We start from the raw sequence: 20,631 nt of genomic DNA, 5'->3' as shown, positions 1-20,631 counted from the left end.
TACCTTTAAATTGTTTAACTTGGGTCAAACATTTTGGGTAGCCTTCCACAAGCTTCTCACAATATGTTGCTGGAATTTTGGCCCATTCCTCTAGACAGAACTAGTGTAACTGAGTCAGGTTTGTTGGCCTCCTTGCTCACACACACTTTTTCAGTTCTGCCCACAAATTTTCTATCAGATTGAGGTCAGGGCTTTGTGATGGCCACTCCAAAACTTGACTTTGTCCTTAAGCCATTTTGCCACAACTTTGGAGGTATGCTTGGGGTCATTGTCCATTTGGAAGACCCATTTGTGACCGAGCTTTAACTTCCTGGCTGTTGTCTTGATGTTGCTTCAATATATCCACATAATTTTCCTTCCTCATGATGCCATCTATTTTGTGGAATGCACCAGTCCCTCCTGCAGCAAAGCACCCCCACAACATGATGCTGCCACCCCCATGCTTCACGGTTGGGATGGTGTTATTCGGCTTGCAAGCCTCACCCTTTTTCCTCCAAACATAACTATGGTCATTATGGCCAAACAGTTCAATTTTTGTTTCATCAGACCAGAGGACATTTCTCCAAAAAGTAAGATGTCCCCATGCGCACTTGCAAACTGTTGTCTGGCTTTTTTATGGTGGTTTTGGAGCTTGGCTTCTTCCTTCCTGAGGAATAGGACTCGTTTTACTGTGGATATAGATACTGTCTACCTGTTTCCTCCAGCATCTTCACAAGGTCCTTTGCTGTTGTTCTGGGGTTGATTTGCACTTTTCGCACCAAACTAAGTTCATCTCTAGGAGACAGAATGCTTCTCCTTCCTGAGCAGTATGATGGCTGCTTGGTCCAATGGTGTTTATACTTGCATACTATTGTTTGTACAGATGAATGTGGTACCTTCAGGCATTTGGAAATTGCTCCCAAGGATGAACCAGACTTGAGGAGGTCCACAATTTTTTGGCTGATTTCTTTTAATTTTCCCATGATGTCAAGCAAAGAGGCAGTGAGTTTGAAGGTAGGCCTTAAAATACATCCACAGGTACACCTCCAATTGAATCCAATTAGCCTATTAGAAGCTAATTGCCTAAAGGATTGACATCATTTTCTGGAATTTTCCAAGCTGCTTAAAGGCACAGCTAACTTAGTGTATGTAAACTTCTGACCCACTGGAATTGTGATATAGTCAATTAAAAGTGAAACAGTCTGTCTGTAAACAATTGTTGGAAAAATTACTCATGTCATGCACAAAGTAGATGTCCTAAACAACTTGCCAAAACTATAGTTTGCTAATGAAATCTGTGGAGTGGTTAAAAAATGAGTTTTATTTACTTCAACCTAAGTGTATGTAAACTTCTGACTCCAACTGTATACATGACGTGAAGTTGTCGGTCACTGCAGCACTAATGACTGTCTGCTTTCTGTAGGTCCTAACCATATGTCCATACAGGGCCCTGGCCCCAGTCAGACGCCCAGCATTCCCAGCAGCTCCATGAACATGCCGTCAAGCAGCCATGGCTCAATGGGGGTGTATAACCACACTGCACCCTCCCCACAAAGCATGCAGTCACAGGGACAGATGAACATGAGTCAAGGGCAACCCATGGGCAGTTATGCCCCTCGACCCAACATGAACATGCAGCCCAATCAGGGTACTTTTCCTCTACTGTCACTGTCTGTTTTACCATGATTGAGTCTGAGAGCCTTTGCCACACAAAAAAATACAAACCTTCTGGATAATGTAATGCCCACATCTCTCTCTAAAACAAAAAAGACCATTAAAGGAAACCCTTAAACAAAATATTGAGATCTTAACACATGTACATGTTAGACATAATGTTGTTGCAGAGTATTTTTAATATTAAGAGGAAAGTGATCATTTTTTTTCCCCAGAGCCATTTCCTTCTTCCCGTTTAAAAATGGTTTAAACAAAATATCACTAAATGTGATATAAACTTGTTCAGTCTGAGATGTGATTGGTAGAGAGGACATGTCTGTGTCATTAGATTCACTGTGCTACCTGATACATGAGAGCAGAACAGTGTGATCAAAATTGTGTGGGAACACAAAACTATTTCAGAAAATAATTCCCCTCCCTGTCCTCTTAAGCCAAGCGTACACTACACGACTTGCAGTCGGATTCCTGCAACTCAGTCACTCGTGCTGGTGCGAACACTTCAGGACTGTAGTGTATCAACTACACAACCATCTGTCCTCGAATGAGACCATGTGTACACCTGGCATTAAGATGAGTTTTCCAATGTAGATCCGATCACAAATGTACAAAGCGAGACATCACCATTACACCTGGTCATCTTTTTTGACTACTTGTGTTCGGATGTCGAGGAGAGAGTCTTTGAGTTCATGACAATATGCATCAATCATTACATCTGTGTTTTACTGAATGATAATAAAGTGCAAAAATGTAAAAGACGAGAAAGAAATCACTAAAAACCAGAGCACAGTTTCTCTTAATATTCCCAAACATGATGTTTAGAGTTATTTTAGTGCAGTACCTGTAACTGAGCTTCTAGTGTGCCTGCTGCTCATTTGTGTCCCTATTGTACATGTTCATGCATTCACTTTTTTAAATTTCCGATCATATGCTTATTCTCTTGAAATCCGCAAAGAACCGGCAAAAAACCTGCCTTTTCAGCTTCCCTTAGCATCGTCCCTTTTCAAACGGATCACCAAAAATGCATCTTAAAATTAAGATAACGAAATTCAATCACAAAACTCGTGCTTTTTATTCTTGATACATGTCAAAAAACATAAAAGGGTGACTCTTGCCCGTTTTCGTGCTTTATTGGCACCATTTGCAAAGGAAAATAATAAAAGCAGTTGATAATGATTAAAACAGCAGGGGAGATGTTAGTGAGGTTTTTTTATTTTCTTATTATTTTTGTCTCCTGCTACCCAATACTAGAGGTCAGCACAGGCCTTAAAATGAAACCCGACCCATACCCGAGACTGTGTGGCCCAGCCCTATCCGGCCCAAACTATACCGTCAGATTATAAGCCCGAACCTGAAATCGCTCACTATTTTTATAATTTCTTCTCTTAGAAAGTACGGTAAGCAACATTTGTAACAATATAGAAACAGTAAACATACAGTTTTAACAAGGCACTGCAGCCCCTCAGTACACTAGAGCAGAAGGGGGAAAAAAAGCATAGCCTTACCGCTGAAACTTTGCTTTGTGCAGAACAATCTGGAATATGTAACAATGCAACAGTCCCCTCTTTACAGACTGAACTTGTTCAGAACGTTGAATCTTTGTGACACCTGCACCGACAAGCGTTTTTGACAATTTGAATTATTATTTTTTTTTTTTTTTTTCACCCAATTTGGAATGCCCAATCCCCAGTGCACTTTTTAAGTCCTCGTGGTCGCGTAGTGATCCGCCTCAATCTGGGTGGCAGAGGATGAATCCCTGTTGCCTCCGCGTCTGAGACCATCAACCCGCGCATCTTATCACGTGGCTTGTTGAGCGCGTTGCCACGGAGACATAGCGTGTGTGGAGTTAAAGAAGAAACACATGCTACCCAGGCCCCCCAATTTGAAGTTTTTTTAATTTGACACAGAGTGAGAGCGTGTGCGCGAAACAAGTTCGGTAGGCCTGTTTAATTTTTCATTAATTACAAACCTGACCCGAAGTCCTACTTGAAAAACTGACCGAACCCAGCCTGAAACCTGTCGGGTTTTCGGGTCCCGTCAGGCCCGGGTCAGATTGCAGTCCTCTACTCAATACCTTGCTCTCCTCTTTCAACAAACACAGAACGGCTCACTCCCATTTTACGCGTATTTGAGTTGATTTGCAAACAAAACATTTTCTTTTTTATTAAGGTTAAAAATAATAAAGACAGCGGGTAGAGAGATGTGGATGATTTTTTTTTATTTTATTTTCTAATAATTTTTTGTTTCCTGCTCTCCTCTTTCAACAAACATGAAGAAACAGCTTGTGCCCATTTTGCTGTATGCAAAAGGAAACATTTAAGAAAAACTGATTAAACAAAGGTTATAGGTTGATATGGGTGAAGTTTCATTTTATTATATATAAATTATTTTTGTCTTCTGCTTCCTTATACCTTGCCCTCCTCTTGCGCTCTCTATATTTCATTGACTGAGGTTCATTGTCTGTCTTTTGCTCGTCGGGACAGTGCGCACACATGATGACAAGACGTCTAGATATCAAGCAGTTTTGAAACTGTCGCAGCATCTGGGACTCGTCCTGGCCTGTCACAGGAGTGCGTATACAACAAGACCTTTTTTATTGAGACCCGAGACTTCTCATCACCATCTCAAAACATCAAAGGCCACTAAGCATTAGGGGCTCCGTAGTTACAAAGCATTCCTTTTTCCTTATTTTTTTTTTTTTTTCTGCTCTGTGTTGTTGTGCTTGGCCCCTGCCCCATACATTTCCCCTCTTTCCAGCTTTCCACAGCTTTCCAGCCCATTTCTTGAGCCTTTTTCAAAGGTGTAAATGACAGGTTCTAAAATCACGGTTTCATGATAAGCCCAGTTGCTTGTTTATTTGCTTGCTTTGAGTTTGTTTTTGTTTTTTTAAGGGCCTATAATGCACCAGCAGGCTCCATCTCAACAGTATAACATGCCCCCTGCGAGTGGCGGCGGACAGCATTACCAGAGTCAGCAGAACCCCATGGGCATGATGGGTCAGGGCAATCATGTGATGGGACAGAGACCAATGCCGCCCTACAGACCACCACATCAAGGTACATGAAGAGCGTTTGCAGATGTTGTGTCTGTCATCATGTCTGCTCTTATCTTTTTCATTTTCTTCTTATCCTGCTTTAGGTTTGAAAGTCATAAGGTCTTTTCCACTCAGTTCTCAGGCCTGTACCATGAAGCTAGTTAAACTCTGTAACCCTAACGAATTCAGTCCAGTGTAAGGGCACCACAGTGCTCAATATAAACAATAAGTAGAAAGATTTTCTTCTATGCTGAAGACAGGTCATTATTAAAATATGAAGAATTTGGGGGTTGAAGCTGCTGTTACAAAGCACAGGATATTAAAACAAAAGAAAACAGATTTACATAGCACGAGATCATATGAAATCATGAAGAATGAAAACACATTTACACAGTACAAGGGATCATTGTAAAATTATGAAGATTTTAAAGATACAGTTGAAGTCAGAAGTTTACATCCATTTAGGTCATTAATTTTTTAACCACTCCACAGATTTAATATTAGCTAACTGTAGTTTTGGCAAGTCGATTAGGACATCTACTTTATGCATGACACAAGTAATTTTTCCAACAATTGTTTACAGACAGATTGATTCACTTTTAATTGACTACATCACAATTCCAGTGGGGCAGAAGTTTACATACACTAAGTTAACTGTGCCTTTAAGCAGCTTGGAAAATTCCAGAAAATGATGTCAAGCCTTTAGCCAGTTAGCTTCTGATATGAGGTGTACTGAATTGGAGGTGTACCTGTGGATGTATTTTAAGGCCTGCCTTCAAACTCGGTGCCTCTTTGTTTGACATCATGGGAAAATCAAAAGAAATCAGCCAAGACCTCAGACAAATAATTTGTGAACCACCACAAGTCTGGTTCATCCTTGGGAGCAATTTCCAAATGCCTGAAGGTACAGCGTTCATCTGTACAAACAATAGTACACAAGTTTAAACACCATGGGACCCCGCAGCCATCATACCACTCAGGAAGGAGACACATTCTGTCTCCTAGAGATGAATGTAGTTTGGTGCAAAAAGTGCAAATCAATCCCAGAACAACAGCAAAGGACCTTGTGAAGATGCTGGAGGAAACAGGTAAACAAGTATCTATAGCCACAGTAAAACGAGTCCTATATCAACATAAACTGAAAGGCTGCCCGGCAAAGAAGAAGCCACTGCTCCAAAACTGCCATAAAAAAAGCCAGACCTAACCCTGACCTTTTCATCGATTGCCTATACACGATCATGAGCGATTTGAAGCTCTGGCTTATCGCACTGAACCTGGATATCAGTACACCCCTACATTCTCTCAAATATTGGAGTGTTTGCAGTGAACCTTTTACCCCTAAGGATCTCAGACCATCGAAAGAAACAAAGGGTCGATATCTGAATTAATCAGCTGTGCCCGTGCTGTCTTTCCAGCTAACTCGGGTATGTGTGAAAACTTTGTCATTGTCACACCTCTCTCAGGCTCTGCACCTCCCTCAGCGCTCCGCTCCTCATCACCCGATTTCTAATTCACCGCACCTGCACTCAAATCACTCGCTCATCACTGCCTACATAAATTAATCACCTTCACGCCACTTCACTGTCAAGTCTCACACAAAGGATACTTGGTTTCACTAACTGTAACTTGTGTGGCTTGAATTCCTGACAGTCATATAGCCTTTATATTTCTGCTAAAGAAAAAGCACAAGTAGATAACACAATGGCATTGCTCCGAAATAAAGGATGGTTATTTACTGCAGAAATGTTTTTATTATTATTTTTTTATTTTATATTGTTTTGAAATTGTTTTGGTTTGTGAATGGCGTTTGGTCTGCGGTCTGTGCAAGTTTCTCTTGTAAACAATGATGCGCTTGCTGCCTCCACGTGACGCGTGACCTTACCAACGAGCTTACGTCATCCCTCTCATGAGCGCGTGTCACAGATGTACGGAAGCGAACATTTGTAGTTAGCTGAAATAAATCATTCTCTCTACTATTATTCTGACATTTCACATTCTTAAAATAAAGTAGTGATCCTGGCTGACCTAAGACAGGGAATGATTTCTATGATTAAGTCGCAAATGCTCAGTCATAATTCCTGTCCCAAAGAAACCCAAAATCACAGGACTTGATGACTACAGACCTGTCGCCCTGACATCTGTGGTCATCACCATCAGAGACTGGTGTTGGCACACCTGAAGGACATCACTGGACCCTTTCTAGAGCCCCTTCAATTTACTTATCAAGCAAACAGGTCTGTGGAGGATGCAGTCAGCATGGGATTGCATCGTATCCTGCAACATCTGGACAGACCAGGGACATATGCAAGGATCCTTTTTGTGGACTTCAGTTTGGCTTTCAACACCATCCCAGACTAAATTACACCAACTCTCTGTTCCCACATCTATCTGTCAGTGGATTACCAGCTTTCTGGTGGACAGGCAGCAGCTAGTGAGACAAGGGAAATTCATTTCCAGCACCTGTACAATCAGCACAGGTGCCCCCAGGGATGTGTGCTCTCCCCACTACTCTTCTCCATGTATACAAACGACTGCACTGCCAAGGACCCCTCTGCCAAGCTTCTGAAGTTTGCAGATGACACCACTGTCATCAGCCTCATCTAAGATGAACTGTTGCCTTCTGGCCGAAGCTTCAGAGCTCTGAGCACCAGAACCGTCAGGCACAGGAACAGTTTTTTCCCTCAGGCTATCCTTCTCATGAACAGTTAAAACTGCCCCATTGAGCAATAATTATGTGCAATTCACAGTTTAGTCTTTTTATATTTATCCAACACATCCTACCTCTTCTGACATTACATTCCCTTGCACTGTATATAACATTTGTATTTGCACTACATGTATGTATATATATGTGTGTGTGTGTAGTATATATATATATATATATATATATATATATATATATATATATATATATATATATATATATATATATATATATGTGTGTATATATATATATATATATATGTGTGTATATATATATATATATATATGTGTGTATATATAATGTATATGCATGTGTGTATGTGTGTGTGTGTGTATATATTATACACACAGTTGTGCTCAAAGGTTTGCATACCCTGGCAGAAATTTTGAAAATATAACTGATCGTTCAAACAAATCATATGAAGCCATTTATTATCACATAGTTGTTTAGCTCCTTTTTAAATCATAATGATAACAGAAATCACCCAAATGGCCCTGATCAAAAGTTTACATACTCTTGAAAGTTTGGCCTTGTTACAGACACACAAGGTGACACACACAGGTTTAAATGGCAATTAAAAGTTAATTTCCCACACCTGTGGCTTTTAAAATTGCAATTAGTGTCTGTGTATAAATAGTCAATGAGTTTGTTAGCTCTCACGTGGATGCACTGAGCAGGCTAGATACTGAGCCATGGGGAGCAGAAAAGAACTGTCAAAAGACCTGTGTAACAAGGTAATGGAACTATATAAAGATGGAAAAGGATGTAAAAGATATCCAAAGCCTTGAAAATGCCAGTCAGTACTGTTCAATCACTTATTAAAAAGTGGAAAATTCAGGGATCTCTTGATGCCAAGGTCAGGTAGACCAACAAAGATTTCAGCCACAACTGCTAGAAGAGTTTTTTGGGATACAAAGAAAAACCCACAGGTAACCTCAGGAGAAATATAGGCTGCTCTGGAAAAAGATGGTGTGGTTGTTTCAAGGAGCACAATACGAGGATACTTGAACAAAAATGAGCTGCATGGTCAAGTTGCCAGAAAGAAGCCTTTACTGCGCCAATGCCACAAAAAAGCCTGGGAACAATATGCCCAACAACACCTTGACACGCCTCACAGCTTCTGACACACTGTAATTTGGAGTGACGAGACCAAAATAGAGCTTTATGGTCACAACCATAATCGCTATGTTTGGAGAGGGGTCAACAAAGCCTATAGTGAAATGAATATCATCTCCACTGTGAAGCATGGTGGTGGCTCACTGATGTTTTGGGGGTGTGTGAGCTCTAAAGGAACAGGGAATCTTGTGAAAATTGATGGCAAGATGAATGCAACATGTTATCAGAAAATACTGGCAGACAATTTGCATTCTTCTGCACGAAAGCTGCGCATAGGACACTCTTGGACTTTCCAGCATGACAATGACCCTAAGCACAAGGCCAAGTTGACCCTCCAGTGGTTACAGCAGAAAAAGGTGAAGGTTCTGGAGTGGCCATCACAGTCTCCTGACCTTAATATCATCGAGCCACTCTGGGGAGATCTCAAATGTGCGGCTCATGCAAGACGACAAAAAGCTTTGCATGTCCTGGAGGCATTTTGCCAAGACGAATGGGCAGCTATACCACCTGCAAGAATTTTGGGCCTCATAGACAACTATTACAAAAGACTGCACGCTGTCATTGATGCTAAAGGGGGCAATACACAGTATTAAGAACTAAGGGTATGCAGACTTTTGAACAGGGGTCATTTCATTTTTTTCTTTGTTGCCATGTTTTGCTTTATGATTGTGCCATTCTGTTATAACCTACAGTTGAATATGAATCCCATAAAAAATGTGTTTTGCCTGCTCACTCATGTTTTCTTTAAAAATTGTACATATATTACCAATTCTCCAAGGGTATGTAAACTTTTGAGCACAACTGTATATAACTCAGCAAACAAAGAAACATCCCTTTTTCAGGACACTGTATTTTAAAGATAATTTTGTAAAAATCCAAATAACTTTACAGATCTTTATTGTAAAGAGTTTAAACAATGTTTTCTATGCTTGTTCAATGAACCATAAACAATTAATGAACATGCACCTGTGGAACGGTCGTTAAGATACTAACAGTTTACAGACGGTAGGCAATTAAGGTCACAGTTATAAAAACTTAAGACACTAAAGAGACCTTTCTACTGACTCTGAAAAACACCAAAAGAAAGATGCCCAGGGTCCCTGTTCATCTGTCTGAACGTGCCTTAGGGATGCTGCATGGAGGCATGAGGACTGCAGATGTGGCCAGGACAATAAATTGCAATGTCCGTACTGTGAGACGCCTTAGACAGCACTACAGGGAGACAGGAAGGACAGCTGATTGTCCTCGCAGTGGCAGACCACGTGTAACAACACCTGCACAGGATCCGAATATCACACCTGTGGGACAGGTACAGGATGGCAACAACAACAACTGCCCAAGTTACACCAGGAACACACAATTCCTCCATCAGTGCTCAGACTGTCTGCAATAGGCTGAGAGAGGCTGAACTGAGGGCTTGTAGGCCTGATGTAAGGCAGGTCCTTATCAGACATCTCCGGCAACAATGTCGCCTATTGGCACAAACCCACCTTCGCTGGACCAGACAGGACTGGCACAAAGTGCTCTTCACTGAGTCGCGGTTTTGTCTCTCCAGGGGTGATGGTCGGACTCGCGTTTATCATCGAAGGAATGAGCGTTACACCGAGGCCTGTACTCTGCAGCAGGATCGATTTGGAGGTAGAGGGTCCGTCATGGTCTGGGGCGGTTTGTCACAGCATCATCGGACTGAGCATGTTGTCATTGCAGGCAATCTCAACGCTGTGCGTTACAGGGAAGACATCCTCCTCCCTCATATGGTACCCTTCCTGCATGCTCATCCTGACATGCCCTCCAACATGACAATGCCACCAGCCATACTGCTCGTTCTGTGCATGATTTCCTGCAAGACAGGAATGTGTTCTGCCATGGCCAGCGAAGAGCCCGGATCTCAATCCCATTGATCACGTCTGGGACCTGTTGGATTGGAGGGTGAGATGCACTGCAGTACTTAATGCAGCTGGTGGCCACACCAGATACTGACTGTTATTTTTGAAAATAGAATAAGAATACAAATTAGATTAGAAAATAAAGTATATATAAAATACACAAGACAATATATTGTCTTATTGTGTATTTTATATATACTTTATTTTCTATCTATCTAATTTTTATTCTTATTCTATTTATTAATGTATTTATTTTTTCTTATTATTTGTCTTGTTGCTGTATTGTATTATTGTGTACTGGAAGCTCCTGTCACCAAGACAAATTCCTTGTATGTGTAAGCATATCTAGCAATAAAGCTGATTCTGATTTCAGGAATTGTGAAAAACTGAGTTTAAATATATTTGGCTTAGGTGTATGTAAACTTCTGACTTCAACTGTATTTACACAGCAAGAGGAAATGGCACTACTGCCACGAAAGCTCAAGAGGATGCATGCAGGCTTATTGATTTTAAAGGATTAAATCTTTGTTTAAAATGTAAAGCTTTCATAATAATTTAAAGCTTGATATAATTTTATACTATTAAAAATATACTCTTGAGTTGTTAAAAAGTGAGCACTTGGAATATGAGAGGATGGTATGCCTTACTAACACATATTTGCTCTTTCTTGCAACATGACAAGCAATTAAGACATATTTGGTGTACCAATGTGCTTTTATTGAACTTCAAGTGAAATACTGTAGGATCATGGCATCTCTGCAAACTAGTACATGTAAGAAGGGGTTTGGGTGGCATTCATCCTTGTATTATACAGCCATTTGTGAAGTGACGGTATGGAAGCTACGGGTTGCCTATCAAAAAAGAATAAAGGAATAAATGATCAATCTATTAATTTAAAAATACAAACGAGAATAAATTAACCAATTTATAAATGGACAAATAAATAGACACATTTAAATGTTTTAATTCACGTTTAAAAATGCAGTTAAATGTAACAATAAAATAGCACATTAATAAGTCATTTTTAAATGCACCTTTTTAGCGTTTTAAAAATGGGCATTTGGCAATTGCTTTTCTTCATTCATTTGCCAGTTGCTTTTCTTCGTCTATTTGCAAATGGCTTTTCTTTTTCGTTTTACTTTGGCTTTTCTTTATCCATTTGGCAGTCTAGTTTAAAAATGCCATTGCACAGTTGACACGTGGGAGCAACCAATGAACTTTCGACTGAGTTTTAAGACACACCACCTCATCCACGTCCCACTCGTAGGAGATATAAGATGGTCTGTCATTAGATGGCTATTGATAGAGGTTTACTGTGAAGAAACAGATGCGAGGTGTATCAGAAGTTAATGGTCACTTGTCGCTGCTGCAGTTAAATGCCGAGCGTGGCCCTCCCCGAATGTGCACAGTGGTACGTGTCCAGGAAGGGAGCCGGTAACCATGATGCTGTCAACAGAACCAATCCATGCCACTGACTGAATGCTTTCATCCGCCATGGCTGCCATGCTCGCGCTCCACTGTCGTGAGGTACCGAGCAGCTAGAGAAACTTGCCGGACCTCCGGGCTGCAGCGGCCGCTAGATCCTACCTGAAGCGAATGCTTCTCTGTGCTTTCTGACCTTCCAGTAATTCATCTATTTCATATGACTTTATGACCGCTCTCTCTGCCATATTTGTGAACATGGATCATCCACAACCAGTGGGATTCGATAAAACTGTACTAAACTGTTTCTATTTATATAGCTTGATAAAGTGATACTGTTGTTCACTTACACAAACAGAAAGGTTTTTTTTTTTTTTACTCAATTAAGGTTATACCTTTAAGTGACATGGCTTCATTTCACACAATTCAAGCAGTAATGGGGGAGAGCGGGGATAAAACACTTTGATTTTTTATCATTTTTATTCAGAAAATGTTTAGCCTAAATCTTTGACATTTTACCTCAACCATCTATGACGTTAGTTGCCATTATCTGTGTCAGTTATATGTAAAACACAAATAGAGTCTGATACAATTAAACTAAATTAATGTTAAATCCATAACACCCAGACTACAGTTGCAAGAGAGGTATGTGATAAAAGTAGCAATGCTTCACAAAGCACTTTAATGCCAATGTACAGTCGGTTTAATGTGGGTATAGCTACTGTTCTAGTCAATAAATATCTTTATGAAAAGGTGCACAACACAATATTAAGAACCACAGACTTAATTTGCATCATTATAAATAGTCATGTACACAGCAGGTAGATATTATACAGTATTTTTAAATTAGCATTACAAAGAGATGTTTTTAAATGCTTGACAAACACAACAGTAGTTTAAGCTCTACCATTTTCAACAAAGTGTGCTTGCCTTCTGTGTATCAGCTGGTCCGCCTTTTCCCGATCATACTCGGGCAATTCTTTCAATAAAAAATTAACTTAATATTAAAAAGGCAGACATAAAGTGTCTTAAGTGGAATGTGATGTCACCACTTGATAGGAGCGGATGAGGGAAGGTCTGGCTGCACAGAGTTACCAGCTCCCTTCCTGGACACATACCACTGTGCACGTTCGGGGAGGGCCATGCTCGGCATTTAACTGCAGCAGCGACAAGTGACCATTAACTTCTGATACGCCTTGCGTCCGTTTCTTTTGCGTGGGCTTCATAGACTGTAAACCTCTATCAACAGCTGTCCAATGACAGACCATCTTATAACTCCTTCGAGTGGGACGTGGGAGAGGTGGTGTGTCTTAAAACTAAGTCAGAAGTTCATTGGTTACTCCCACGTGTCAACTGTCCAATGGCATTTTTAAACTCTGTCAAATGGATAAAGAAAAAGTTTCAAAGCCAAAGTAAAACGAAAAAGAAAAGTAATTGGCAAATAAATGAAGGCAATTGCCAAATTTTTTAAAATACAAATAAAAAAGGTGCAATTAATGTCATTTTTAAAATGCTATTTTATTGTTACATTTAATTGCATTTTAAACATGAATTAAATATACAATTTATTAATGCACAATTTAATTGTTAAATATAATAACATTTTTAAATGTAAATTAACACATTTAAATGTCTTTTTATTTGTCCATTTATAAATTGTTTTATTAATCCCTGTTTTAATTTTCAAATTAATAGATTGATAATTTATTTCTTCATTCTATTTTAATCGGCACTCCGCAGCTTCCATATGATGGAGCTGTATAATTGATCAGTATTGATAGACATTGTTTATTCCATCTTACTAGCTATTTTATAGAATTGGGTTGATGTTTTCATAGATATTTTGTGGTCAGAGTGGTTAAATGATGGGGGAAAACAATTACTGTCTTTACACATCTGATTAAATCAATATTTCACGAATAACTAATTATCATGAAAAGCCAATTTTGTGGATTTTTAAAATTCTTTCCCTGAAGTGCGCTTTAAATTAGAGTGAAAGATACAGGTAGAGTGATTTTCTTGCATCATAGATCTGTCAAATTGCTCACATCTGATATATTCAGTATCTGTTTGCGATCTTTTACCCTGCTCCAGAGCAGACTAGCTGAGGTTTGCAAGTTTATATGGCTTTGAACACTGGTAAAAACTGACCCACCTTTGTGGTGCAGATGCAGTGTTGTTTAAACTAAGCTAAAACGTACCTGGCTAGCCACCTAAACAGGCTTCGTGGTACAGGCCCCAGGTTTGTCTAAAGCAGTGTGTATGTTTTTAGGACCTCCTCAGCAGTACCCTGGTCAGGATGACTACTACGCAGAACAATACAGTCATGGAGGACAGGGGGCGCCAGAGGGTACGATATCATTCCCTTGTCTCAATTTCTAAGAGATGAGAGTCTTGCAACCATTAGTGTAAAACATTCTTACAGTACTTACTGAGAAACTTGGCATTAAAGCTAAGGCTTTGCCAGCAATTCTTGCAGATTTCGTGAGTTTACGTTTAGAAAGGGGAGTCGACCTAAAAGAAACTCACTTTAGTGTGTTGGTGAGTTAACTGCTGCAGAAGCTCTTGTCAGCAGTGCAGTATATTGGAGGAAGTGTGATAGCATCAGCTTGACATGAGCAATGATGTTCAAGTGGTATTATGAAACTCTCCAGCAGAATGTCAACTCTGTGACGGATAGCTTCTTCAGCATTGGTGTAGCATCACACCAGTGATGCGTTAAAGTCCTCCCAGACTTAATGTTGTGGAGGAGGACATCAGTGTCAACCATAACACAAAATGTGTCAGCTGGAGTTTGTGCAAACACATTCAGTTAATTTTACTTAGCAGGTAGTTTATGAAGTTTCACAGGCTCAATGAATGTTTGTGGTGTTTCTGTAGGAAACGCTCAGTATGGTCAGCAACAAGAGGCATATCAGCAGGGTCCAGCGCAGCAGCAGGGTTACCCACCGCAACAGCAGTATACCGCGCAGCAGGGTTATCCTGGACAACAGCAGGGATACGGTATGAATTATATCACATTCACAGATAAATGTGTGAAAACATCACGTGAATCCAGAGATGTAAACGCTTAAAACCATTTCTTTGAGAGTTCAGATTTGAATTCAGCTAGAAGGAAGTGAAAATCCTCTGGCTGGTCAGAGCTTTAGTGTATTTTAGCTGATAAAGATGACAAACAGGTGCAGTTGTTTATAAACCAGACACATTTGGAGGTTTCTCAAAACAGGTGGACACTGATGGAGAGAAATCACAAACAACTTTGTTGTGGACAGTCTGTGTTAAAACAAGTGTAGTTTTCATATTTAATGAAGGAAGCACTAAGAGAGTTTATGATTGGTTTTTTTTTCAGTTGCTAAACACCTCGCTGTAACACTCATGCTCTTTTAGTTTTGTAAACCATACCTGTGAACACGTCGCCTTTTGCCGTAATTTGCTGTATTGAATCCACAAAATGTCATTTATGTGATTTATGCAGAATTTTTTATTTTTTTAAAGGGTTCAGGGTGATGTAGGGGCTATCAATTAGTCTATAATGCCATGTAAACACTTTGATAAATGTCAGTGTTATGTGAAGACGGACAACAAGCGCTGAACTTGAGCGTATCACACCTCCAAACTCCGAAATAAAGGTACTGTTTACACTTGCTCTGTAGGGTATAAAACTGATTTTCTAAATGTTTCGGTCAATGTATATAAGCCACAGAATACATTAATATAGAAAACAGGACTTTAGTTTTGTATACATGGGTGAAATACATTGTAGTAATTATTACAGTGAAATACATAAAGTTTTCAAAACTTTTCTTCTGTTTGAGCATAAAAGACATAGTCACATTGTCTTATGTATGCAAGGTGTTAGTCCTAGTAGTACTACTACTACTAATAATAATAAATATAGCTGAAAGCAGCAATTACGTGGCCAAGCACTGAAACGGCAGTCATTTCAGCACAGTAAACACAAAACATTACATGTATATGATGTACAAAGAAATCACACACTACACAATTTGCCTCAGGACAGGATCGAACCTATGCCTTTCCACAGTTCAGCGCACAATTCACAGTACAATGCTGCCATAAGGTAAACAGCCACCCAAGGGACATACCAAGCTGAGAATCAGCATAGCCAAGCACAGCAGTTGCCACTGCAGTTTCGTATTGGCACAAATTTTCAGAAACAAATTCTAAATTCTGTTCAGTTTTGTGTGGCTCTGACTGAAGATCATCTGAGACTTTTGCAATTGGAGTAGTGAAAAAAACATCACAATCTAGCATGGCTGCCATTGTTATAGGTGAAGAACTAATGTAAGTGGTATATTAATATCACCATGAGGAGAATAATCAGATGTGTTTTTTTTTTTTTTTTTTTTTGTTTGTTTTTTAGGTGTGGTGGCACTATACAGTTTAACCTAGAAACCCTAAAGCTTGTCTGGGGGCTATTCAAACCCACCCGTATCAGTGTGCCAAATATAATTATTTTCCAATGTACGGATCATAGAGCTGCCTTGAACTTCCATAGGGGAGAAAGAGGAAGAAGAAATATAGCTGCAAGCAGTGATGATGAGCCCAAGCACAACTAGTCCATTTCCACCCGGTTGCTTTTGGAAAACAATGCAAAAAGGGAGGACACATGCATTTGACATTATTCTAAACTATTTTGAAGCAATTTGGGTAAATATAAGAGGACTATTTTAAAGTCTGTTGTAAGAGCCACACTTCCTGCTGCCAGGTGGTGACCCATAATAGCCACATCAATGTGATCAGCCCCCAAGACTAAACGTACATCTCAGTTTTGATCTAAATCACTCATTGCACAGAGAAGATGCACTTCCTGTTTCCCATTTTTTGCCATGGCAACGCCATTCGATATATCAAAAATCTGTTCGCAATTTAGCATCGTCAATGTCTTGGCATGATGTCACCCACATTTGGTACGTGTAACATGAATCCCCTAGGAGTATTTCAAATTCCAGAGCATGCATTTTCAAACAATCCAAAATGGCCAACTTCCTGTTGGGCGGACCTTATGACTCTCAGCATGAAAGTTATCCGGCTTGATGAGATCTGTATATGTACAAAGTTTGGTGACTAGCTCAAAAGGAATGTGCTACAGAGTCCCCTCTACACGCCAAGCCTTAATGGCCGACGACTCTGACGCATGTGCAAAATTTCATGAGTTTTTGAGCACATTAAGTGCCCCAAAAGCCACCAAAACCTTGAATAAAAAATAATAATCCTTAAAAGAGCAATAGGGCCTCCCTTTCAGTGCTTGGGCCCTAATAAGAGCACCCGTAAGCAGAAATGTCTGGGACAAGTCCTGCAACTATTCAGTAAGCACAATAACTGCAGAGGTGGGAATCGAACCCACAACCTTTGGAACTATAGCCCAGAACTTTACATACTCTGCCATTCAGTTGATGCATCTCAGCCATGACAGAGACATGCCGAGTTTAGAGTCAGCACACAAGTGTGAGTTACCTTTTCAATAGGTGGCAATTACCAATTTTCTTTTAAAATCTGACAATGCATTCAAAAATATCACTTTTTAATAAAAAAGTATGGCTGAAATGGTAAAAAAAAAATATTCCGGAATAGTTAAAATCCTCATGACCCATGTAATCCATAGACACCAAGCTCATGATTTTAGGATTTACAGTTAAACAAATACAGGCAAAAATAGCAATTTTTCCACATTTCTTGAACCATTGGTGGCACTGTCTCCAAACTTTGCATGTACTGTCAGATCATGGTCCTGAAATAATACCATGTTTCGTTTTGATAAGAAAAAGTGTTGCCAAGATACAGCCTCACATCCTGTTTCATGTCGACCTTGTTAACTTTGCAGTGGTGTAACTTTTAAACAAAGGCGAAAATCAAAATTGTGTCATTTATGTGCGGTTCGGTCTGGAGATTATATTTAGCCTTTGTTTGGGCAAATTGGACCAAGTTTAAAGGACATGAAACATTTAAACTAACTTTTCAACTAGAGTTGGGGTACTCGAGTTTGGACTCTGAGTCGAGTCTGAATCACGAGTCCAGTTTTAATGGAGTTGGACTTGTCACAGACTCGGAAATATTTTTACTCAGACTTGGACTCGAGCCTTTGGGACTCTGGATTTTTCCATGACATTTGTGATGCACGTGCACAGACACACTCAACCAATACGCTTGAATATTACTACAGAGACTACTGTATAACATAGACTACCAAGGTGGCTGGCACGACAAAAACATAAAGACGGGTATGTATCCAATGTAATAAAAACTAAAGGCAGTTTCACACGACGGACCTGACAATTTTAACGGCGTTATTGCTAAAGCAGACAGCATCTCTAAACAGATTAACAGCACCTATTTATTATTGATTGACTATTTTCAAAGCATTGACAAGCTGCTTAAAATACATTATTTTAAAGGATTAGTCCACCATTCACAACATTCAACCATGCACAATAAAATATTAGAATATTTTGGGCAATGAAATGTTTTGTTTATCATTTAATTACAGACTATAAAATAAATGTATTATTCAATGACAGAGTTTGTGTATGAAGCTAAACTTCATGTTACGAGATGAATTTAGTTGGTTATGACGTTTTTATTAAAAAATTTAATATATTATTTATTTATTTTTTTGTCTTCCGCGGCAGCTGCTGCGAGACGCACACGAACGCATCAGGGATTTAGGAACACGAGCAGCACGCCGAACTGCCCTGCATTGTGTGGCTTCCCGCAAATTAACTAGAAAATCATGTCTGTGAGGACATGGCCCTAATATTATCAGTGGGCGTTTCCAGTGTTTTTGGATGTAGCATTTGAAGTCAAATCGTGAGACGTAACTTCTCAGTGTGTGCTATTACTACTGTGTTGACTCATTTGTATGTACTGTATTTTCCCAAATCAGTCGTCAGATACAGAAAAAAAGATTCAGAAAGAAATTTCAGTATAGACTATTATTTCTTTAGATAGGGATCATTTTAAATAAAACAAAATTAAGTTGAATTGACAAATTGAAAATGAAGTAGAAATAAAAGCTAAATTAAAATTCGAAACATAACCTTGGTTGTAATGACTAACGCAGCTTCTACTTTCTTTAGTCTATGTTTGAGGGGAGAGGGAAAGCAACAAATAATTGAAATGTCAACAAGAAGTGTGTTTAAGGACAGTTTTGTCTTCATACACAAAGCATATGCTTTCATTCTGAAACCACTTTGAAGTCTGTTCAGCAGGATAGTAATCATAAAATATATATATGAAAGGCATAGGAAAGGTGTTTTTGTTACATTTATATTGACAAACTGTTTTTCTTAGTTGTGAAGTTTAAAATAAGCTTAAAATATAGATGTTGAGTTTACGGTTACAATTTTAATTCAGATTCATGAACAGATTCATTCGGACTCGACTCAGACTCAGCCTGGTATGGACTCGATCTTGAGTCCGACTCTGCCCCTTTTGATCTGTTAAGTGAATGTGTGTGGAGGAAGAGTAAGAACATTGAGTAATCTAATGATGTCTAATAATTGAGGATAACAATTGTTTTTGTGAATTTTCATTGAGGATTATTAATTAGTGTTGTGAATGTGAAATAACAGGTTCGTCTCAGGGTGCTCCAGGTCAGTACCCAAACTACCCCCAGAGTCAAGGGCAGCAGTATTCAGCCTACAGACCACCACAGCCCGGACCACCACAAGGACAGCCACAGCGCCCCTATGCATTTGACCAGGTAAAAAACATTGAACAGAGTGAGCACTCAGCAAAGGCAAAGATCAATTAATCTAGAGCAGAGCTACTCAACTTTGGAAAGCTCAGGGACTGCAAAGCAGGACCCCTAAAGCCTTGAAGGCAGCACTCTTAATTTTAGTAATTCTTATAGCCTATATGAGATTTATATATTCATTTTATACTAAGGATTTTATAGTGAGTTAATTTTTAAAGTATTAAATATAAATTAGGGGTGTGTTACGGTTTAGTTAGAAATTTTAAGAGTTTCTTTTTCCACTACATTCATTGCTTTTTTTTTTTTTTTTTTTTTGGCAGAAACCATGGTTTTGATACTATTAACCATGGTTTTACTGTAGTAATTTTGTAGTAACAATGACTATAGTAACCATAGGTAATTTTGTGGTTATTATGGTTTAACTACATATACCATGGATAAATTGTGGTTACTATAATAAAACCATGGGTAATTTTCCTAAGGAACTGTCAAAGAATGGACAAAGAGTGTTCAGCGTCACACAAACTTGAGATACATTCAAAAACAAGAGATATATTTCCTGTACTTATTCCAAAATTGCTCCAGTGATAAATCATTAGGATTTGTTCACCCTCTTTAGCGTTTTACTGTAAAAGTAATTCAGTTCATGAATAATCAGTTGTGTGAAGACTATTAAACTATTACTTTTACTGTTATCATGAATATCATACATGTATATTGAGCTATTCAAATGGCTTTGACACAGATTCGCTCTGTGATAACTGACTCTCGAGCATGCGTGTGTTTGAATGACAGCGCTCGCGTGTGAGCATACTGACCTAACATCATGTAACATCAGCAATACTCAAATATTCTTTGTTGTTTAATTCATTTGTTACATTCTTGGCAGTTTTTTATTTTTTTTTTGCACTCTTAACTGTTCGGTGATTCAGGAATACTGAAAATTAATGTAAATGTTCTTGAAAATGGGCACCTCACAAATCATACACATTTGATATTGATAAATGTTTTTTGATAATGTCATAATGCGGGCTGAAAAAAATTTCTTGAGGGCCGCTTGAGTAGTGCTGATCTAGAGTTTATTCATGGGCCATACAAAGTG

The 20,631-nt window shown here is 39.1% G+C and overlaps 1 protein-coding gene across 4 annotated transcripts in view; it reads left to right on the top strand.

The window, feature by feature from the left end:
* The window catches only part of LOC127442940 (protein SSXT-like), a 54,313-nt gene that overhangs the window by 30,036 nt on the left and 3,646 nt on the right, over positions 1–20,631 (top strand). The window contains exons 5-9 of one of the 4 annotated variants that reach the window (XM_051701347.1): positions 1,403–1,627; positions 4,542–4,706; positions 14,085–14,162; positions 14,693–14,815; positions 19,405–19,535. In XM_051701347.1, coding sequence (XP_051557307.1) covers positions 1,403–1,627; positions 4,542–4,706; positions 14,085–14,162; positions 14,693–14,815; positions 19,405–19,535 — 722 coding nt within the window. The remainder of the gene's footprint in view (positions 1–1,402; positions 1,628–4,541; positions 4,707–14,084; positions 14,163–14,692; positions 14,816–19,404; positions 19,536–20,631) is intronic. The other 3 variants (XM_051701349.1, XM_051701348.1, XM_051701350.1) reach the window with 3 other exon arrangements.

Source organism: Myxocyprinus asiaticus, chromosome 6, assembly GCF_019703515.2.
Source record: "Myxocyprinus asiaticus isolate MX2 ecotype Aquarium Trade chromosome 6, UBuf_Myxa_2, whole genome shotgun sequence".
In the NCBI taxonomy this organism is placed as follows: Eukaryota; Metazoa; Chordata; class Actinopteri; order Cypriniformes; family Catostomidae; genus Myxocyprinus; species Myxocyprinus asiaticus.
The sequence above is the reverse complement of the archived record's forward strand: the minus strand, read 5'-3'. Positions and strand labels throughout refer to the sequence as shown.